General features: G+C 38.8%; 1 protein-coding gene across 3 annotated transcripts in view; it reads left to right on the top strand.

Annotated features, from left to right (window-relative positions):
• TRPM1 (transient receptor potential cation channel subfamily M member 1) overlaps positions 1-17,307 on the top strand; it is a 124,458-nt gene that overhangs the window by 83,149 nt on the left and 24,002 nt on the right. For all 3 annotated transcript variants that reach the window (XM_061347561.1, XM_061347559.1, XM_061347560.1), the window contains 10 exons: positions 1,313-1,437; positions 2,107-2,278; positions 4,707-4,881; positions 6,888-7,011; positions 10,305-10,377; positions 11,126-11,226; positions 13,110-13,283; positions 14,314-14,448; positions 15,375-15,425; positions 17,000-17,140. In XM_061347561.1, coding sequence (XP_061203545.1) covers positions 1,313-1,437; positions 2,107-2,278; positions 4,707-4,881; positions 6,888-7,011; positions 10,305-10,377; positions 11,126-11,226; positions 13,110-13,283; positions 14,314-14,448; positions 15,375-15,425; positions 17,000-17,140 — 1,271 coding nt within the window. The remainder of the gene's footprint in view (positions 1-1,312; positions 1,438-2,106; positions 2,279-4,706; positions 4,882-6,887; positions 7,012-10,304; positions 10,378-11,125; positions 11,227-13,109; positions 13,284-14,313; positions 14,449-15,374; positions 15,426-16,999; positions 17,141-17,307) is intronic.

Raw genomic sequence — 17,307 nt, 5'->3', positions numbered from 1 at the left:
AAGTTCCATAAAACTCCCAGCCCTTCAGTCATCATCACACCTCTGCCTTGGATGATCTCATTTTTAACAGCCTTCTTGAATTTTGAACAGTGCCACTTTTGAGACAATGCGTGATGAAGCTTTTAATTCCTGAGGTTAAGCAGCCTTTCTGCTTCCATTTGACACTTCCTTATCCATGCAGCAATAGACTGAGGTGGTCTTTCAGATATGAAATCTCTCTAAGAGCGAACAATTGATAAACCACCTTAAATGCCATGCCTCTGAGTCAGTTTCTCCATGCCCATGGGGGCACCCACCACCACACATGTACACTCTCATGTAATTATACCAGGTATTTGTTCTTAAAGGAATAAATGTAAATTAGCAGTCTTGAAGCACAAACCTGAAGTGAGTTGTAAATGATTCTTCCTGAAGACATTGCAATTTCCTGTTGGCATTTTCCTCTGGTCTTCTGACCATCTGAAACAGATTCATGTTTCTGTGTTTCCTTTTTGGCTGTATCTAAAGCATCTGTTGTAGGGCAGCTCCACATAATTCCACCAGGAGGTTTTTGACACTATTCCTGAACTCTTAAAAAACTGGTGTCTGACAATTTCTAGAATTGAAAAAACATGTTGAAAAATAGCTGGTTTGATGATTCCTTATATATTGTTGCATTTTGAGACTAGTTGGTTTCTAATTAATTCCATTTACGTTAATATCAATTCTGAGTGAACTTCAAAAACCATCAGATGCAAACTTCCACTGTAATGTTTCTATAACAATATATTTAGCTGAAATAAATCTTTATATATCAAGTTACTTCTTGGAAAACTATGTAAGAATGGATTCCTTTGACCTTCATTTACACTAGCAAAGGTCTGATGTCTTTAAGGGGAGGTGATGATTGCTGTTCAGAATAATTTTTAAGTGGAAAAAGTATTTCTTGGGTAACTCTAGGGTTGGGTTTTTTACTTGCTCGCACCCCAGTGATAGCATTCCATATGTTTTCAGATTGTGTACAGTGAATAACATCATTCCAAACAATGGTACAGATTACACCTTTGCAAGTTAAAGAACCGGGTAAATCTTTCAAAGACTTCATTGAATTCAGAACAAAGATGTGAAAAGGCAATAGGATTTACATGCACCTGTCACAGAATTAAAGCATGATTTGTCTGCATTGCAAGGTCTATGGTAAAGTAGAGATACACGTGCAGGAGCGAGGGCATTCCAGAAAAGCAGGTAGCTCTGTAACAGGCAAGAAAAAAAATCTGTTGTTCAGTGATTGCTCAAAAGTGCTAAGTATGAATTAAATCAATTGTACTTATAGGTGTCATTCGTCATGTGGGAGATGCCTTGAAAGATCATTCTTCCAAATCCAGAGGACGAATATGTGCCATAGGAATTGCACCGTGGGGCATTGTAGAAAATAAGGAAGATCTGATAGGAAAAGATGTAAGTCTTTAAGGAAACTCCCATGTAATTAGCAGTGTCAGCTGTGTAACAGCTGTTTATCTTTTCAGAGTATGAATATTTTCACTGTTTCTAAAACATGTCTAAGAACTGAAATTGAATGATTTCTTGAACAAAAGCTGTTGTCAGGTTGTTTTATATGGTTTCAAAATAAATACAGAGCTAGTGAGGTTTCCATTGCTTTCAATAGTAGAGAACTCTCTGTGGTGACAGAGGTTTAGGTCCTAACTTCAGTATGGCATGCCAAGACTTCTGTAAATCATGTAAGGGCCTTTATGCATACAAGACTGGCATTTATTTTAGTTGGGTACTCTGCAGTTGCGTATTAATTACTACGAACTCCAAATGAGACTGTATTTTCTAATTCAATAAGAGGATCATGTAACACTGTGTTTGATCAAGGAGAGTACGTTAATGAGCTTAGGGGAGCACTCAGGAGAGTGATTGTCATCCTCCAGAAAAACCCACTGCAATGAAGATTTCAAGTGTTAACTGTAAAAGCAAGCTCCGTGTCTAGTTCTCCATTTGTGGTTATAAAGGTCTAGTTGGTTTGTTTCCTCATAAGTCATGTGCTTCCGTCGGGCTGTGTGTGGGATTATCACACTTAGTTCCTAGTTCTAACCTGGGTGTATCTGTCCTTTTGACACACAGGTAACACGGGTTTACCAAACAATGTCAAATCCTCTCAGTAAGCTCTCTGTGCTCAACAGTTCCCATACCCACTTCATTCTGGCAGACAATGGAACACTAGGTAAATATGGAGCTGAAGTAAAGTTACGACGTCAGTTGGAAAAACACATTTCCCTCCAGAAAATTAACACACGTAAGTACAGCTGTAAACATGGCGTCTTAGGAAGGGAGGGTACAAGGGCATGAAGTAGTATTTAAAGGTATTGATATTAAATGCTTCTTCCAGCTCTTAGTAGCATTTATTTGATCAGGACTGCGTGGCTAAACTTGAACATATGCTGTCTAATAAGTGATAAAAGAACCCACATCTAACATGGAAAACCCAGAGAAGTAAGGATTGCATGAAGGGAGGAAGAAAAGTTGACAGATAATAGTGAGGAGAAGCTTCAAAGCAGTAAGGGTATAAGTAAATTGAAATGTCAAGAATTTTGTGCAGTTCTAGCTAGAATTCATAAGCATCAGTAAACAGAATGGGGTAATTTTGTACAGTTCCTGTTTACAGGAATCCTATGCAGTTCAGTGTTTCGATTCCATAAGTTAATACAGTTTATTTTCTCTTTGATACAAATTTGTTTCAAATGAAACATCACAGAATTCTGTGATCTTTCAGATAAACTCAGATGGGATTTATTATTTAATGAAGTTATTATCAAGACAATTTCACATCAGTGCTTTCAAATTTCGAGTTCTGTGCAGTTGCTACAGCCTCTCTGAAACAACTTCCTAGAATTCTTTCTGTCATTATGTAGAAAAAGGAATAATTCAAAAGGCATTTTTTCATTAACATCTTTGTAGAAGAAAATGATTTTTTTAAGATGAAATAAATACACGTTTTTAAGAGCTGCAGCTTAAAAATCCCCACCTAACAACCTGATTAAAAATGGTCCAATAAAAATTATATAGTCTTTGAATCCGCACTTCAGTTAAGAATTGATGGAGAAAAGACATCAGTTCTACCAGTTGCCTTTCTGACTTCTTTCTGACTTTTAACACAGCCTGTGTAGGCCTGTATATGTAAGAAAAGCCAAACATTCAGAATGACAGTTGCATTGAACTCTACAGAAGTTTCTAATAGGGTGTAAGTGTTCTTATAGGTAGAGCAGAAAAACGAAGTAGAGTACCAATTAAATCCATAAGGCTTTACCATCAGCCTCAAGACATCTCACCATTCTGGACAGTGTTTAAATACTGCTTTTTGCCTACAGTAAGCTTAAGAAACTAAATTTGCCAAAGTGATGCCCCTTGTCTTTAGTGTGGAGACAGTGCTGCTCACTGTTGCCCACAGACATTAGAAAGAGCTAACCTTAGCTATGATTTTTTTTTTAATCTCGGTCTTCTGTGGAAGTGCTGGAAGAGCTCTAGCATTGTAAAAGGGAGCACTGGCTTGGAAGATAAGAAAATCAGGGCCCAGAGGCAAGATGTTCTCTATCATTTCTTTTAACACTTCAGGGGCTGGGGATGTTGGTTCTGATTTAAGCAGTGTTTGGTGATTTTTGTCATGAGAAGGGCAAAGTTTGGAATACACATGGGAGTTAAGTTATATGAAGGGCTGCAGTGCACCTACTAGTAACAACATACAGGGAGTTGTTTTGTTTCTTTTTAATCACTTCAAGCACAGGCACCTCTTCTGGAAATCTCATCAGGAATAACTAAGGATTTCATGGACACACAGGCCAGCCCATGCTCTGTGAATCGTCCTTATCAGAGCTGGGGTATACTGACAGGAGGATATCAGGAAGCTTCTGCTGTTATTGTGCATGATGTTCCTGTTCTTCAAAGAGGAATTAAGGTTGAAAATACAAACTCTTTCATATGTTTTCAGCCATACAAAATGTGCATGTTCTTTATAAAGCAGTGCTCATTTTACAGGTTAAGAACTGAATTCAAATGCATATACTAGTGGGATTAGTCAGCCTTCAGGTAACGTTTTGTCCTTCATTTGCCCAAGTATCTTGTGACCAAGGCTACTGAGACCATGTGACCTGTGGGCTTCCCTTTGTCATCCTATGCCTGGAGATCACAGTGAGGCAGGGACAGCAAAGGGATGCTCAGCTGTCGTCTCTTCCATCGGCCAGCCATTGCAGCCTCATGACAAAGAGACTAATTTCATGCGTTTTATCTTGGGAGAAAGCATAGCTATGTGTCAACTTAATGAAGACTTTGTGTAGGTAACCAATGAAGAGTTAAAGCATCAAAGACACAGTAGCTGGGAGACATCCAAGTAACAATGAAGCTAATGAAGTAGCAGGAGAATCAGGTTAGCTGTTTTATCTGTCAAAAAAGATTTCAAACGGTTTACCAATGTTCAGTGAATAAGTGATCAGTATGTAGCTAAGGGAAGAGCAAGGGCAAAGAGACATCTTACCTTTTTCCTTTTGGGGCTATGAAATGGCATATGAACATTTTTCTTGGTGTTGGCCGTGAAATGACACAATTTTTCCTGACTGCTCTGGTCTGAAGTGATGCTGTAACAAAGTAATCACGTCCCCTTATAATATCTCAACCTCTTAAACTCAGTTTCAGTGACAGTTCTTTTTTTGTTTCTGTTCTTGTTTTTGCAGGGCTGGGACAAGGTGTTCCAGTAGTTGGGCTCATAGTGGAAGGGGGCCCCAATGTGATCTCCATTGTATTAGAGTGCCTACGAGAAGAACCCCCTCTCCCTGTCGTGATATGTGATGGTAGTGGACGAGCATCCGATATTCTGTCATTTGCACACAAGTATTCAGAAGAAGGAGGGTAAGAATTCGAGATCTTCACCAAAGCTGTGTCTTACTGAAGAGGACAGTGTAGGACTAGATGCCTTGCTTTCATTAAAGCTTCATTAGAAAACCAGCTCAAAAATGCTGCTAGAAGAGGCAACTCTTGTTGCCTGTTGATTTTAGTCCTCGCATTAGTGGGTAGAAATTGTTACCACTTGGAATGTATTTGATGGTCCATTGAAATAAGCATGATCTCAGTGAAATAAGCATGGTCTCAGGGCAGCCCACTGTCACACAAGCTCCATCACCTTTTGCTGCACTGTATTTGGTGCTGGATGGGCATGTTAGAAGCAAGGAGCAAATGATTGCCAAGAATTACTCTTTTTCTCAGGCCAGGGCTGAGGTTAATTAGTGCATGTATTTGCAAAGTTTGTGGTGCCTAATTCTAGTGTGTTGTGTAAATGAGCTTCATTCTCCAAGTGTGCCAGACCAGCTGGAAAAATGTTAGGCTGCCTTCCATTCTCATTTTGTCTGTGATGGTTCTTCAGGGCAGTGCTGCCTGATGTCATGAACAGAGTGGAGGATGTTTTCTGGAGCATTTTACTCCATAGCCCTCCTGTCCATTGCCCAAATGATCTGTAAAAGTCACTTCCAATCACAGTTCCTGGAGCCTGTTCTTTGTATGATTGGTTGTCTGCCCTTTGGTTGATAAAAGTATGGTTAGTTTAAAGATGATACAAAGCCTATACTAGCAGCATTAAGCTCATCTGCTCTGTAGAGTAGATCTGGCCTGACAATACTCTTGAGTGCATTTTTAATTTAAAATGCTGCTTCTTCCAGACAGGTCACTGTTAATATCAGTATTTGCCAAACTCAGGCAAAACCCGAGTATATTATCTTGATTAGGGTACAGCACACTGAATAAATAGCCTACTTCCTTGGCTGAAGCTGGAACTTAGCTTGGATTAAATATTAAGCAGACAACCACCATTGTCAAGCAGTGCGGATGTTATTTGCTGAATATATATTGGGAGGGCAGGCTGATACTGGATTATTTTGATGTTTACACACAGTACATGTAATCTGTCCGGCAGTATTTATTATTCAGCAACTTGGTTTCCCTTTCTGCTGACCAAGCTCCTTAGCTTAGATCAAACTTTACTACTTTTTTTTTGTTTTCTCATTCCTCCTTTCCCAGTACATCTGATGCAGTGTCCAGTTTCCCTTTCCAGTAATTCTGGTGAGATAAATATGTTCATCTGGGAAGGCAAGTCTGCAGTGAGAAGTTTTTGTGAACGCTGCTGTCTAAATGAATAATTTTCTCACAATGAGCTTTAATTTTACTGCACTTCACAGGCTCAGCTGCCCACTGCTTTGAATGCCTGCTGGCTGTGTTTGCCATCACCTGAAAATACATGTGTTTTATTAGGAAATGGATGAAGATTGAAGGGCTCTGTTTCAGTTTGCTTTGAGACATCAAACATTGCTGACCTTTCTGGAATGTTTTTGATCTAATTTAATTACTTGGATATTATGAGATTTCAGATTTAAATCCTCTGTTTAAGAAGATAACCAAGACAACCAAGGTGACATACCAGTAATGTGAAATACTTTGGGGGGTTTTAGCTATATGCAAAGGGCCTTGCAACATTTAGAGGTGTAGGTAGGGGTCCTGTAAGGTGTACTGCTGAAATCCTGAAGACTAAACTTCTTAACAATAACTGTATCTATAATACGTAACAGGAGTAAGAGCTACTTTCATTTATTCCTGGGTGAAAGGATAGTTCAAGTTCCCTGCCAGGTTTTTACTTAATGTTGAAGTACTGAGATGCACAAGAGCCAGTCTGGGTATGAATTTCCTGGTTGCTGTTCACTCTTCATTCTTACCTGCACTGAATGCAAAAATGATGTGTGTTTTCATTTATTTATTTTCAAAATAAAGTCATTGCACTGGTGGGTGAAAATTTGTTTCTCAAACACCAAGCTGCCTGAAATGATACTAATCCTGGGAATGTCTTCTTTTATGTCTCATTTTTCATTTAGGATAATAAGTGAATCCCTTAGGGACCAGCTTCTAGTTACCATCCAGAAAACCTTTAACTACAACAGGAATCAAGCTCATCAGCTGTTCATCATTCTTATGGAATGCATGAAAAAAAAAGAACTTGTAAGTCTCCTAAAAGTAGTTCACAAAGATAATTTCTGTGAGCAAACTTCACAGAGTACTTTTAAGTGCTGTTCTCCCAGGGTTACAGTTGAACCTTTTTCTTTCCATATAGTTCCATAAGTGTACACAATCATTCATTCATAAGGATATGCCAAGAAAGGAAAGCCTCTAAGGATTCTTCTTTTGTGTGAATTGATAGGAGTCTTTTTTCATGGCCTTCAGCAAGACAGACTAAGACACTGAGATAAATGTACTAAAACCAGGACCAACTGGAGAAAGTAGAGGAAAGATAATTGAGGAAAGGATTCCTTGGTGCAGTGAGCATTCAGAGAGCATCAGCACAGTTTTGGTCTTCTGATGCAGTTACTCTTTAGCAACCTTTAATTCCATTAAAATAGGCAGTTCCGAAAAAATTGAAACATTAAGCATTCTCAAAGATCTCAGCCATGCTTGATCCTGGACTACTGCAGGCCTGCTCTATGTACTGTACCACTCACTCAGGTTCCTGCCTGTCTGCCATATCCCAGCTGCAGAGAAAAGTGTGTTCAGGAAAGGAAAATCTTTAACATTCCCATGTGTTGTCTGTGAACAGTATCTTGAATTGTGTTCACCATGCCTATGCTTTTGCAGGCAAAATGAATCTTTGAGTGTTTTCCTCTGAGTGATTGTCTTAGTGAATTTTTGTAAGTCTGACCTCTCCCTGGAATTCTGGTATAATTCAATTTCATTCTTTCATACAAATCCTAAGCAGCTGTTTCCATAGCAGATGAGCAGTCTGGTGGAAATTTTGTGGGGGTTGTGGGTTTTTTTGGTTTGTTTTAATTACAGCTGGAACTGGCATGACTGATATTTTTATCTTTTTTATGGAGTTGCGTATTTCTATTAGATAGAAACAAGAGAACTACCACAGCCTGACGTTCAGACTGTGCGTAGGGAACCAAGTAACCAACCTGCTACTGAATTACCGTGTGGAACACAGGGAATTTTCAGTCTTCAAGATGCCTAATTGTATCAGTAATGAAGTGACATCTAGAGCAGTAGAAGCTGTAAAGTAACTGTTTGAATGACAAATGAAACTTGCATCATGATACTGAGAAAAGAGGGAGGTTTTTTTGAGTTCATAGCAAAATGGTGTTTCAAGCTCCCTTAAAACTAAACATGTTTTCCTTCCAGAGAGCCCACACTTCCTGTCTGGTCTGCATGGAGACAAACTCTGAACTCTGGTCTTTCCAAGTTTAATACTGTTTCCAACAGAGGATGTAAAACTTTAATTTCTAGAAGTAATTGCTTGTTTGTTCAATGACAGATAATAAATCCCACTCTGGTACCCAGAGAAGTATGCACTACCATGCACAGGCATGCTTCTGGTTCCATCTTTTTGTGGTGTGTGGTTTCATACTGGCTTGATGCTTATTAGTGAGTGAAGGGTTAACACAAGAAAGACCACTTGATCCCCACTTAGAGTGATAGAACACATACCTGAACTCAGCACATTGGTACTAAGTATAATGCAAAGAAATTTCCTCAAATCTGTGCATCAATCTTTGTGCTAGTCCTCTTTTCTTATACAAGCTGCTCCCAGCAATCAAAGTGCCAATCAAGGCACAATTTTTACATTACTCTTGAGTAATTAAACACTGGAAATAAGGCCATCACTTTTATCAAATTAGAACTATCGCTGATGTTCTAGTTAAGGAACAGAGAGGAGTACAAAAGCCCTCCAGAAATTTGTTCATCATATCCACTGAATGAACTCTGAGATGTCCTATTCTACTTTTCAACACGCTTTAAGTCTCACATCAGAAGGATGGCTAACAAAGAATTCAGAACATAAGGAAGGTTACATTATAAAGTTTATAAAGATATTTGCTATTTGATCTGGAAAGATAAACACTAAAATAGGTTTTGAAAATTTTCCAACATTAAGTAAAATTATTTCTCAAAGTTTAATGCCAACTCTACTGTTACATATTTGCTGCCATAGACATGCCCGTAGATCCCAGTCTCTCTCAGGTAAAGCTGGTACAAAATATTCAGTAAGGTTAGGGGATTTTGGCTGAGTCAAGGGACACATAAAAACACATCAGTGGCTCTTAGAATAAAGGCATCCTCAACACGTTTCAGGAGGGTGTCCTGCGACAACTGAAATGACATAGGATTGGGATGGCAATCTGTGTCAAGCAATCACCAGGTTGTCTGCAGACTTTCTACAGCTTTCATATTCTCCACACTCCAAAAAGCTTGCCTTCTCCCAGAGATTATGGTGGGCGTTAGCTCATGCCTCTGACTTTTCTTTAAAGTGTTGCTCTCAGCTGCCAAGGAAGTGCTTACTTACGTATCTGTACATGTCAAGATAACAACTAAATAATTCAATTTCAACACATAGTTTTCCGCTTCCTATGCAGGCATGATTCACTCAGCAAAATTCAGACTGTGCATCTCAAACACGCTCATGGTTTGCATTTGTTGATAATTCTGTCTGCTTTCTTGGTAATTATATTTTTTCCTTTAGTTCTTGTCTCTTCTAATGTCATGCATCTTGTGTTCATTCGAAGTTAATTCTAACTGTTCAGAAATTTGCTATTCCCAGTACTTAATGCTAGCATCTGCTTTGAAGAGGTACTTTTAGAAAATGAAGAATTAGTTACTTTTTCTGTCTGCCTTCAGTATTGACTTAATTAACATAGAATATGAGGTTATTCTACTTTTGAATTATTAATCTTTTAATATGTAGTCCACTGGCTAAGCTTTATACAAACTAGTATTTTTTAAAATCAGTGAATTGTAACAGATTCAGCAGATGTGCCTAGAAAGAATAGTTGCTTTTCTTTATTAGTTGATGCTGCTTATTTGGTTGTCAATATGTAGCATATCCTGCAACTAAACATATATGAGTGTTACTGTCAGTAAAATTAATGCTATGATAGTGCTCTCAGATACCTAGCGTTTCCATTTCCAAGCTGGCATTTCCATTACTACTGGAAAATAATAGAACTGCCGGAGAAGAGTTTGGCATGGCAGTTTTAGCACCACCTGTCAAAGTTCACTGGTATGGTGAAGAATTCAACCAAACTTTCATGTTTACCAATGCAGGGACACTTGACGATAAGGTTATTGCAAGAATTTAATTAAATGTTCCTGTGACAATGAAATTTCATTAAAAAAAAAAAAAGTGAATGGAGTTGTACTTTTTGAAAAATCTCGCCATTTTCCCCTTTTTTTCTACCTACATGTTTACTCTCTCTCTTTTATGTGTTGTAATTGTGTGTGTTTGGTTTTATGCTATCCTTTAGATTACTGTGTTCCGTATGGGGTCTGAAGGGCAGCAGGACATTGAGATGTCTATTTTAACTGCTCTCCTAAAAGGTGGGTTTTGCAATCAGTTAGGAAGAATGCACAAACTGATCCTAAGAACCTGAGAGTCCTGTACTCTGAGGTTCACTCTTGATGTTTAAGTCTTTGATTTGTTCGCTTGAATTCTAGCTAGTAACCTGAACGTGCTTGGTTTAAGGCTCAGGTTAGCTTGGGGTATAAAATCTGTATTGAAAGTTTTGTGTGGCTTTCCTCACTTGAAAACCTGGGATGGGAATGCTGCAACAGCTATACCATTCATATTTCAACAGGCTTTATTGCACTTCTAGCCTGTATTAATTAAGCTTGAAAAACAGGTGGGAAGATTAAAAGACTATCTGGACTCTCCCAGATTTCAGATTGTGCTCTGTCAGCCTTAGGGCAAAATTTATGATCAGTTCCATAATTATTTTGAGTTTGTTATGTTTGCTGAAACAACTGTTTACTATCTGCAGGTAGATAGTAGCTGTTACAGGCTCAATATGGGATCACTGGAGTCCCCAAAGTTGAGAAATAAAGAGAGGAATTACTGTACTCCTGTCCACAGCATCAGCCAGAGGAGCTGAGAGATGTAGTCTTTTAGAACAGTTAGATGTCTATCTTTGCATCAGAATATAAAGTCAGTGTGGAGTTTTAAGGAAAAAAGAGTGAGAATCTCATTAATCCTTTTGAAATTAGGATTATGTGGTTAAATGGAAGATGCTATAAATCAATTTGATGAATCCAGGCATGAAATACTGAATATCTGCATGTTTCTCTTCAGGTACCAATGCATCTGCTCCAGACCAGCTCAGCTTGGCTTTGGCCTGGAATCGTGTAGACATTGCACGCAGCCAGATCTTTGTCTTTGGACACCACTGGCCAGTAAGACAAAGTTTTCCCAGTCTTATTGTTTGTCAAACATTTAAAACAAGTGGTAGAATATTCTGAACTTGGATTTTGTTGGCAGGAGAAATAATATTGAATTCTGGTTTATGCTGAACTGATGTAGGATACCTTAGTAATTAAGAATCACCTATTTATTTTGAAGTTACCTTATACTGCCATTGGTAAATATTGACCAATAATTTAAACTCTGTGAAAGAAAGAAAAGCAATTTCATGACAAGCAGGAAAATAACCTTATTTCAGAGTCCTTGTAGGGTTTGGTGTATGGACATATGCTAGCAGTTGGCAAGATCCCCAGCTACCTAGGAAAACATGTGGCCTGGAAATTCATGGAGCTGCTGAGAAGGAGTTCTGTTGCTCGCTTAATAAGCAGCTTGTGAAAATCTCTATTTGGATTAATGGAGCAAAATCCTGCTGACCAGAAGAAACCATTGCAGAAAACAGGCCTCTGGAAGGCAGAGCTGTGACAAATGAACTAAGAAGCAGATCTTCGGTAAACCTTCAGGTCCTGAAATTGGATTGTCTTTTCCAAATTATTGGAGTTTGATTGTATAGCAGCTGAAGTCTATGTTGAAACACTGCAGTGCCTCTGTTCATCTGTATAACTAAAATCCTTTACATACACCTCTCTTGTGTTCATATGCATGCTATAAATAACAGTGGGATTTATTTCATTTGGAAGCCCCTATAATTACATGTAAACAAATATTGCTGCATGTGCTGTTCTAGTCTTTCACTTCATGTGATGTCTCTGATACGCAAGGTTCATTAAAATGCTTATATAGAGAGGATTTAATTATCCTGAATGTGATGACGTACTATTACTAGATAACATTTATTTTGACAGAATGCCCTAATCTCCATATTATTGTGGTTGGATTCAGAGGTACCACCTAGAAGCTGAAGCCAGCTACTGCTTTGGCCTGTTTTACACTCAAACTCTGCAGCAATTTGTGGAAACAGTATCAGCCACTTGGGATTCACCATGATTTCAAATCCATGATGATTACTTTCAGACTAGCCTGTACTGCAAGTTGGCAGTTGGAGTTTTGTCCAGGCTTGCAAATGGATTTATGGGAGCTAGGCAGAGATTACTTTTTTAGGATAAACAAAACCATGGAAAACAAGCCTTGCTAAAGCCTCAGCTCTGTGATTCTCTGTGCAGAGCACGGGTAGTTGTAATCCACTTTGTGTTCTTGGAGGTTATATAACCTAAGCATGAGCTGGAGCAAGTTAAGCTTCCAAATCGCAGACAAGTAGCGTCAAGTTATTTGGTGTTTGCCTGCCCGTCTTGGGCAGACAGGTTGCAAGGGGGAAGAACACTGCAAAGAATAAACATGTCTGAGGAGGTATAAACAGAAATCTTGTCTGCAGAATGTAAATGGACCATTTCCTTTGAGAAAAGAGAGAAAAAGGGAGAGCAGCTCTTTTTCCTCTCCTTTTTGTTTCCACAGTATGGATGCTATTTGGCAACATTCTTGTTAAGCTCTTTCTGTGCAGTTCCTATCCTGCTTGTTGCTATTTGACAACTATTGCTTCTGTTGCTTTCACTGGGAGCAAAGGAACTGAAATGTCACAAAATTGAAGCGTCTCTGCCTGTGTTTTAGTCCTCTTGCCCTGATTTTATGAGATAAATACTTCACAGCCTGCCTGCTTCATTACTTGGACTTTCAGTGTTGGTGACTATCTTAAGACATACAGCCTTAAAAAGCTATAGAGCTGTGACTATGCAAAAAAGTCCTTATACTGAAAAAAGTTACCGTTTCTAGTTGACTGCATGCGGGAAGTGGTGACTGGGGAGCAAGTTCAATAGGAGGGTATTCAAAGAAAGAGTCACTTCTAATGCATTATTAAATACAGCCTATAGGTAGCCTTACAGCTCCTGATGGTACAGCTCCTGAGAAGGAAAAGAAATCTCCAGTTGCTCAGACTAAAGCAGCCAGAGGGAAAGGAAAAGGGAAGAAAAAGGGAGGAAAAGCAAAAGAAGAGCCAGAAGAAGAAACAGACCCAAGAAAGCTTGAGCTCCTGAACTGGGTGAGGTGAAACTATTTGTATTGATATTGTTGAAGAATTATTTAATCTTTGCTGGGTTTTTCATCGTGGAGTACAAGGAGAGACAGAAAATACACATTTTCTTTCCATAGAATGATCATTTGCACATTCTTACAAGATCAGCAGTAGATCCTGCAAGGATACTATTCAGTCTCTGAGCCACGAAACCCTCTCTCATCCTATGTGCACCATATGCAGCCATATCACAACAGTACAACTCAGTGCTTGTCTGCTTCGTCTTCTTCCTTGCACTTCCCAGAAGGAAGAACACCAGTGGACATCTTTATCCTGCCTTGTACATGCTATTTCTCCAGTTAAGGCAGTTGAAATATCTCCATTTTTAAGTGCTTTGTTTTCAATTTGCAGTAGGTTAGGTTGGTCTGTTGTCTGAAGTTCATCTGTCAAGGGGACTGCTGCTCAAGGGATTTTTCCTTCTCATATTGAGTTCTAACCCCCTAGAATATAATAAGGGAAGACCCATTAGGCTTCCTGACCAACGTTTTCCAAAAGAAAAACTAAGTGGGTGAAGGACGAGGAAGTGCTTCTTTCCAAATGATTTGAGTATTTGGCATTATATGCTGTCTTTTCTCTGGGAGACAGCAGTTTGAGTAGATGATACATATGCGAGTTATCAGGGAAATTATGTCAACATCATTTTAAACACATACAGTGGGTTTTCCTTACATTTTAACTTATTTTTATCATGTTGAGCAAGCAGATCTCTTCCACATAACATGTCAAACATGGTATGCCTGGTATAGTTAAAAGTACTAAACTGAAAGCTACAGTTGTGTTGCTAAAGGTTTGTTTCACTGCTCTTCTCTTGCCCAAGACTTCATTGGAAAACTCTACTATCTGCATTGGCTTGCATATGGGTCAAATGTTGTTTTCAGTTACTGACTGATCAGCATATTTGGGAACTTGGGAATATCCTAATGAAAATGTTTGTGGTTGTTGGCCAACCAGCTCTTCTCTGCTCACATAGTCTCACATTCTCCATTCTGCAATGCAGGTGAACTCCTTGGAGCAGGCTATGCTGGATGCACTGGTTCTGGATCGGGTGGACTTTGTGAAACTCCTTATTGAGAATGGAGTGAACATGCAGCACTTCCTCACTATTCCTCGACTGGAAGAACTTTATAATACTGTAAGTGAGCAGAAATAATAAAATGCTCTGTGATACAGAATCGTAGACTCATAGAATAGTTAGGGTTGGAAAGGACCTTAAGACCATCAAGTTCCAACCTCCCCCACCATGGGCAGGGACACCTCGCTCTAAAACATATCACCCAAGGCTTCGTCCAACCTGGCCTTGAACACTGCCAGGGATGAAGCATTCACAGCCTCCCTGGGCAACCTATTCCAGTGCCTCACCACCCTAACAGGAAAGAATTTCCTCCTTATATCCAACCTAAACTTCCCCTGTTTAAGTTTTAACCCATTACCCCCTGTCCTATCACTACAGTCCCTAATGAAGAGTCCCTCCCCAGCATCCCTATCTTTGCTACTATATTTCACAGGGTTGCCCTTTTTCTTCTTCTCCTTCTGAGATATGCTTTCTTTTTTTCCCCAAAAAGCTCCGAGTCCTGACAGTACACAGTTGTTGGATAGCAGTAATGGGAGATGTTGCTACTACATACAGTGCTCTATTGTATTGCTACATATATACACATATACATCAGCTTTCAGAAGCTCTTGTAATTTGCTGTGTAAATATAGTGATGTATTTAAAATGCACCTTTGGAACACCTAAAGAGCTAGTGTAGATAGTAAAACTTTAATACCAGCCCATAGTGGCCATGTACTTTTAATCTCAATTATTTTTTCCTGTATGTATACATTGTAATATTACTGAATAAGCCTGTAAATTTGGAAAGTATTTACATGACCACTTTTGTTTTTAGCATGTTGCAGAACTCAGCATTATTTTATCTTGTAGCCTGTCATGGTTTAAGCCCAGCCAGTAACTGAGAACCACACAGACACTCACTCACTCCCCCAGTAGTTACATTTGTGTGTGCCAAAAATCTAAAGAATTGAAGATCTAATGGACTGTCAATGTTTTTGTTTCAGAGATTGGGTCCACCAAATACACTACATTTGCTAGTCAGAGATGTGAAAAAGGTAAGTTTGACTCCTAGCATTACATCTGCATGTTTACATTGACCATGTGAGTCAGCAGCAAAAGCAAACGTAGTATGGGGGAAAGCAGACATTTGAAATTAAATGGTAGCTGTTATGAAAAGGAAAGATTGATAATGTGATGTCAATCATAATGTGATTGACATCACACTGACAAACAGTGATGTCAGTCTAAATCGGGTATGGCTGTCCTGTTCTGTAACGAATTTAAGAACACAGGAAAATTCAGCTCCTAGCAGTGTAATGTATCATTTGAGATGCAGGTTGATACTGTTTCTTCTCTACAAGAAGCTCGCAATGCAGCATTGTTGTGGTTTAAGCCAAAGGAGGAGTGGAAGGAAAGGCCTGCTGGGTTAACTAGAAGCCCCACTCATGAGCACAGAATTTGTTCCCTTTTGTTTGTGTCCTTTTGTGGTTTGTTTTTTTTTAATTACTTTTCTCCCATCAATCCTGCTTTTTCCTGGGAGAAAATCTGTTCCATTTCTCAATGCTGCACGTCCTAAATTTGTTATTCATTTGTTTCCATTGCATGTAAATCTGTTCATTATACATGAATAGGGTCATTGTAAGATTTGTTGTCGTATTTGCTCTGTTCGAGGGTTTGGGGCTTTTACTCAGTAAAATTCAGCTACATGAATAGCCTGTATTCCTTTTTGCAAGGAAAACTCCCGTTTATTCCAGGGAGGTTTAGATGTGGGAATTGCACAGTACTGGGTTAATGTATAATTCATATTCATCTGCTTCATAGCACAATACCTCACTCAGTGTTTGTCTTTTTGAGTGTTACTAATGCTCTTCTGCATTCTGCTTTCTGTCTGTCTCCTTTTCATTGCATTCATACTCATTCAGCGGCAGTCTCGGGGATTCGGTTGGGTTAACATGGAGGTGATGTGTTTGCTTAGGATATAGTTATTTCATCATAGCAACTGCTCGGTGGTGCTGTAGAATCAGTTATTGTTGTAGGATGTAGCTTGAACAATTGAGCAGTTTTCAGCTCATGTTTCTAGCAGAGTCAGTACCACTATCCAGTTTTTAAGTGTAACGATGGAAATTACAGTCTCCCTTTTTCTTTGATTCTGGCTCGCACATCAATGTAGATCATATTCTGCATTGTAATCTCAACTCTGTAGATAATATTATGGTGAAATATGAGTTACCATAAGAGGTAAAGTATGCCTGATATTCATCATGAAATTAAGTTATGCTTTTATACTGGATTAATGGTAATCAATACGAAGTTATTTAATTTCATCAATATAACCCTTGCAAACAACTCAAGCGTGTATGGATGCTGACAGTCTGTATGAGTAGACCAAATGAAAATTTGGCTTCAACTATAAATTCTGCCATCAACAAAACAAAAGAACTCTGCCCCTTCCAATTCTATTATGTGAATCAGTTGTCACACAAACATTCAGCGGTTGAAACCAGTGGCTGTAAATAATACCCATGTGCCAACTTGAGCATGACTTATACGTCTAGCCTTGCAATTTAATGTATGTTAATGTTTTTTTATCCTAAGTCCTTATTTTTTTATTTTTTTTAATTTTTGGTAGGGAAATCTTCCACCAGATTATCATATCAGCCTCATAGATATTGGTCTTGTACTTGAATATCTCATGGGTGGAGCTTACCGCTGCAACTATACACGAAAAAGTTTTCGGACTCTTTATAATAATTTATTTGGACCAAAGAGGGTAAGAATGAGTTCATTCTGGATGTGGCCATTGTGCTGATGGTAAAAACTGAGTAACACTGTTCTTTGTCTTTGTGAAACACTACGTGCTAATTCTAAACAAATGCTGCAAGATTGAAGTTGAAACTCTGGTAGTGAAGTGGTACAAGGAACCTGTAAAAACATGTT

The sequence above is a fragment of the Neopsephotus bourkii genome, unplaced genomic scaffold (genome assembly GCF_033783945.1).
Source record: "Neopsephotus bourkii isolate Nb327-2 ecotype Australia unplaced genomic scaffold, CSIRO-AGI_Nbou_v1 NB_318, whole genome shotgun sequence".
Taxonomy (NCBI): Eukaryota; Metazoa; Chordata; class Aves; order Psittaciformes; family Psittacidae; genus Neopsephotus; species Neopsephotus bourkii.
The sequence above is the reverse complement of the archived record's forward strand: the minus strand, read 5'-3'. Positions and strand labels throughout refer to the sequence as shown.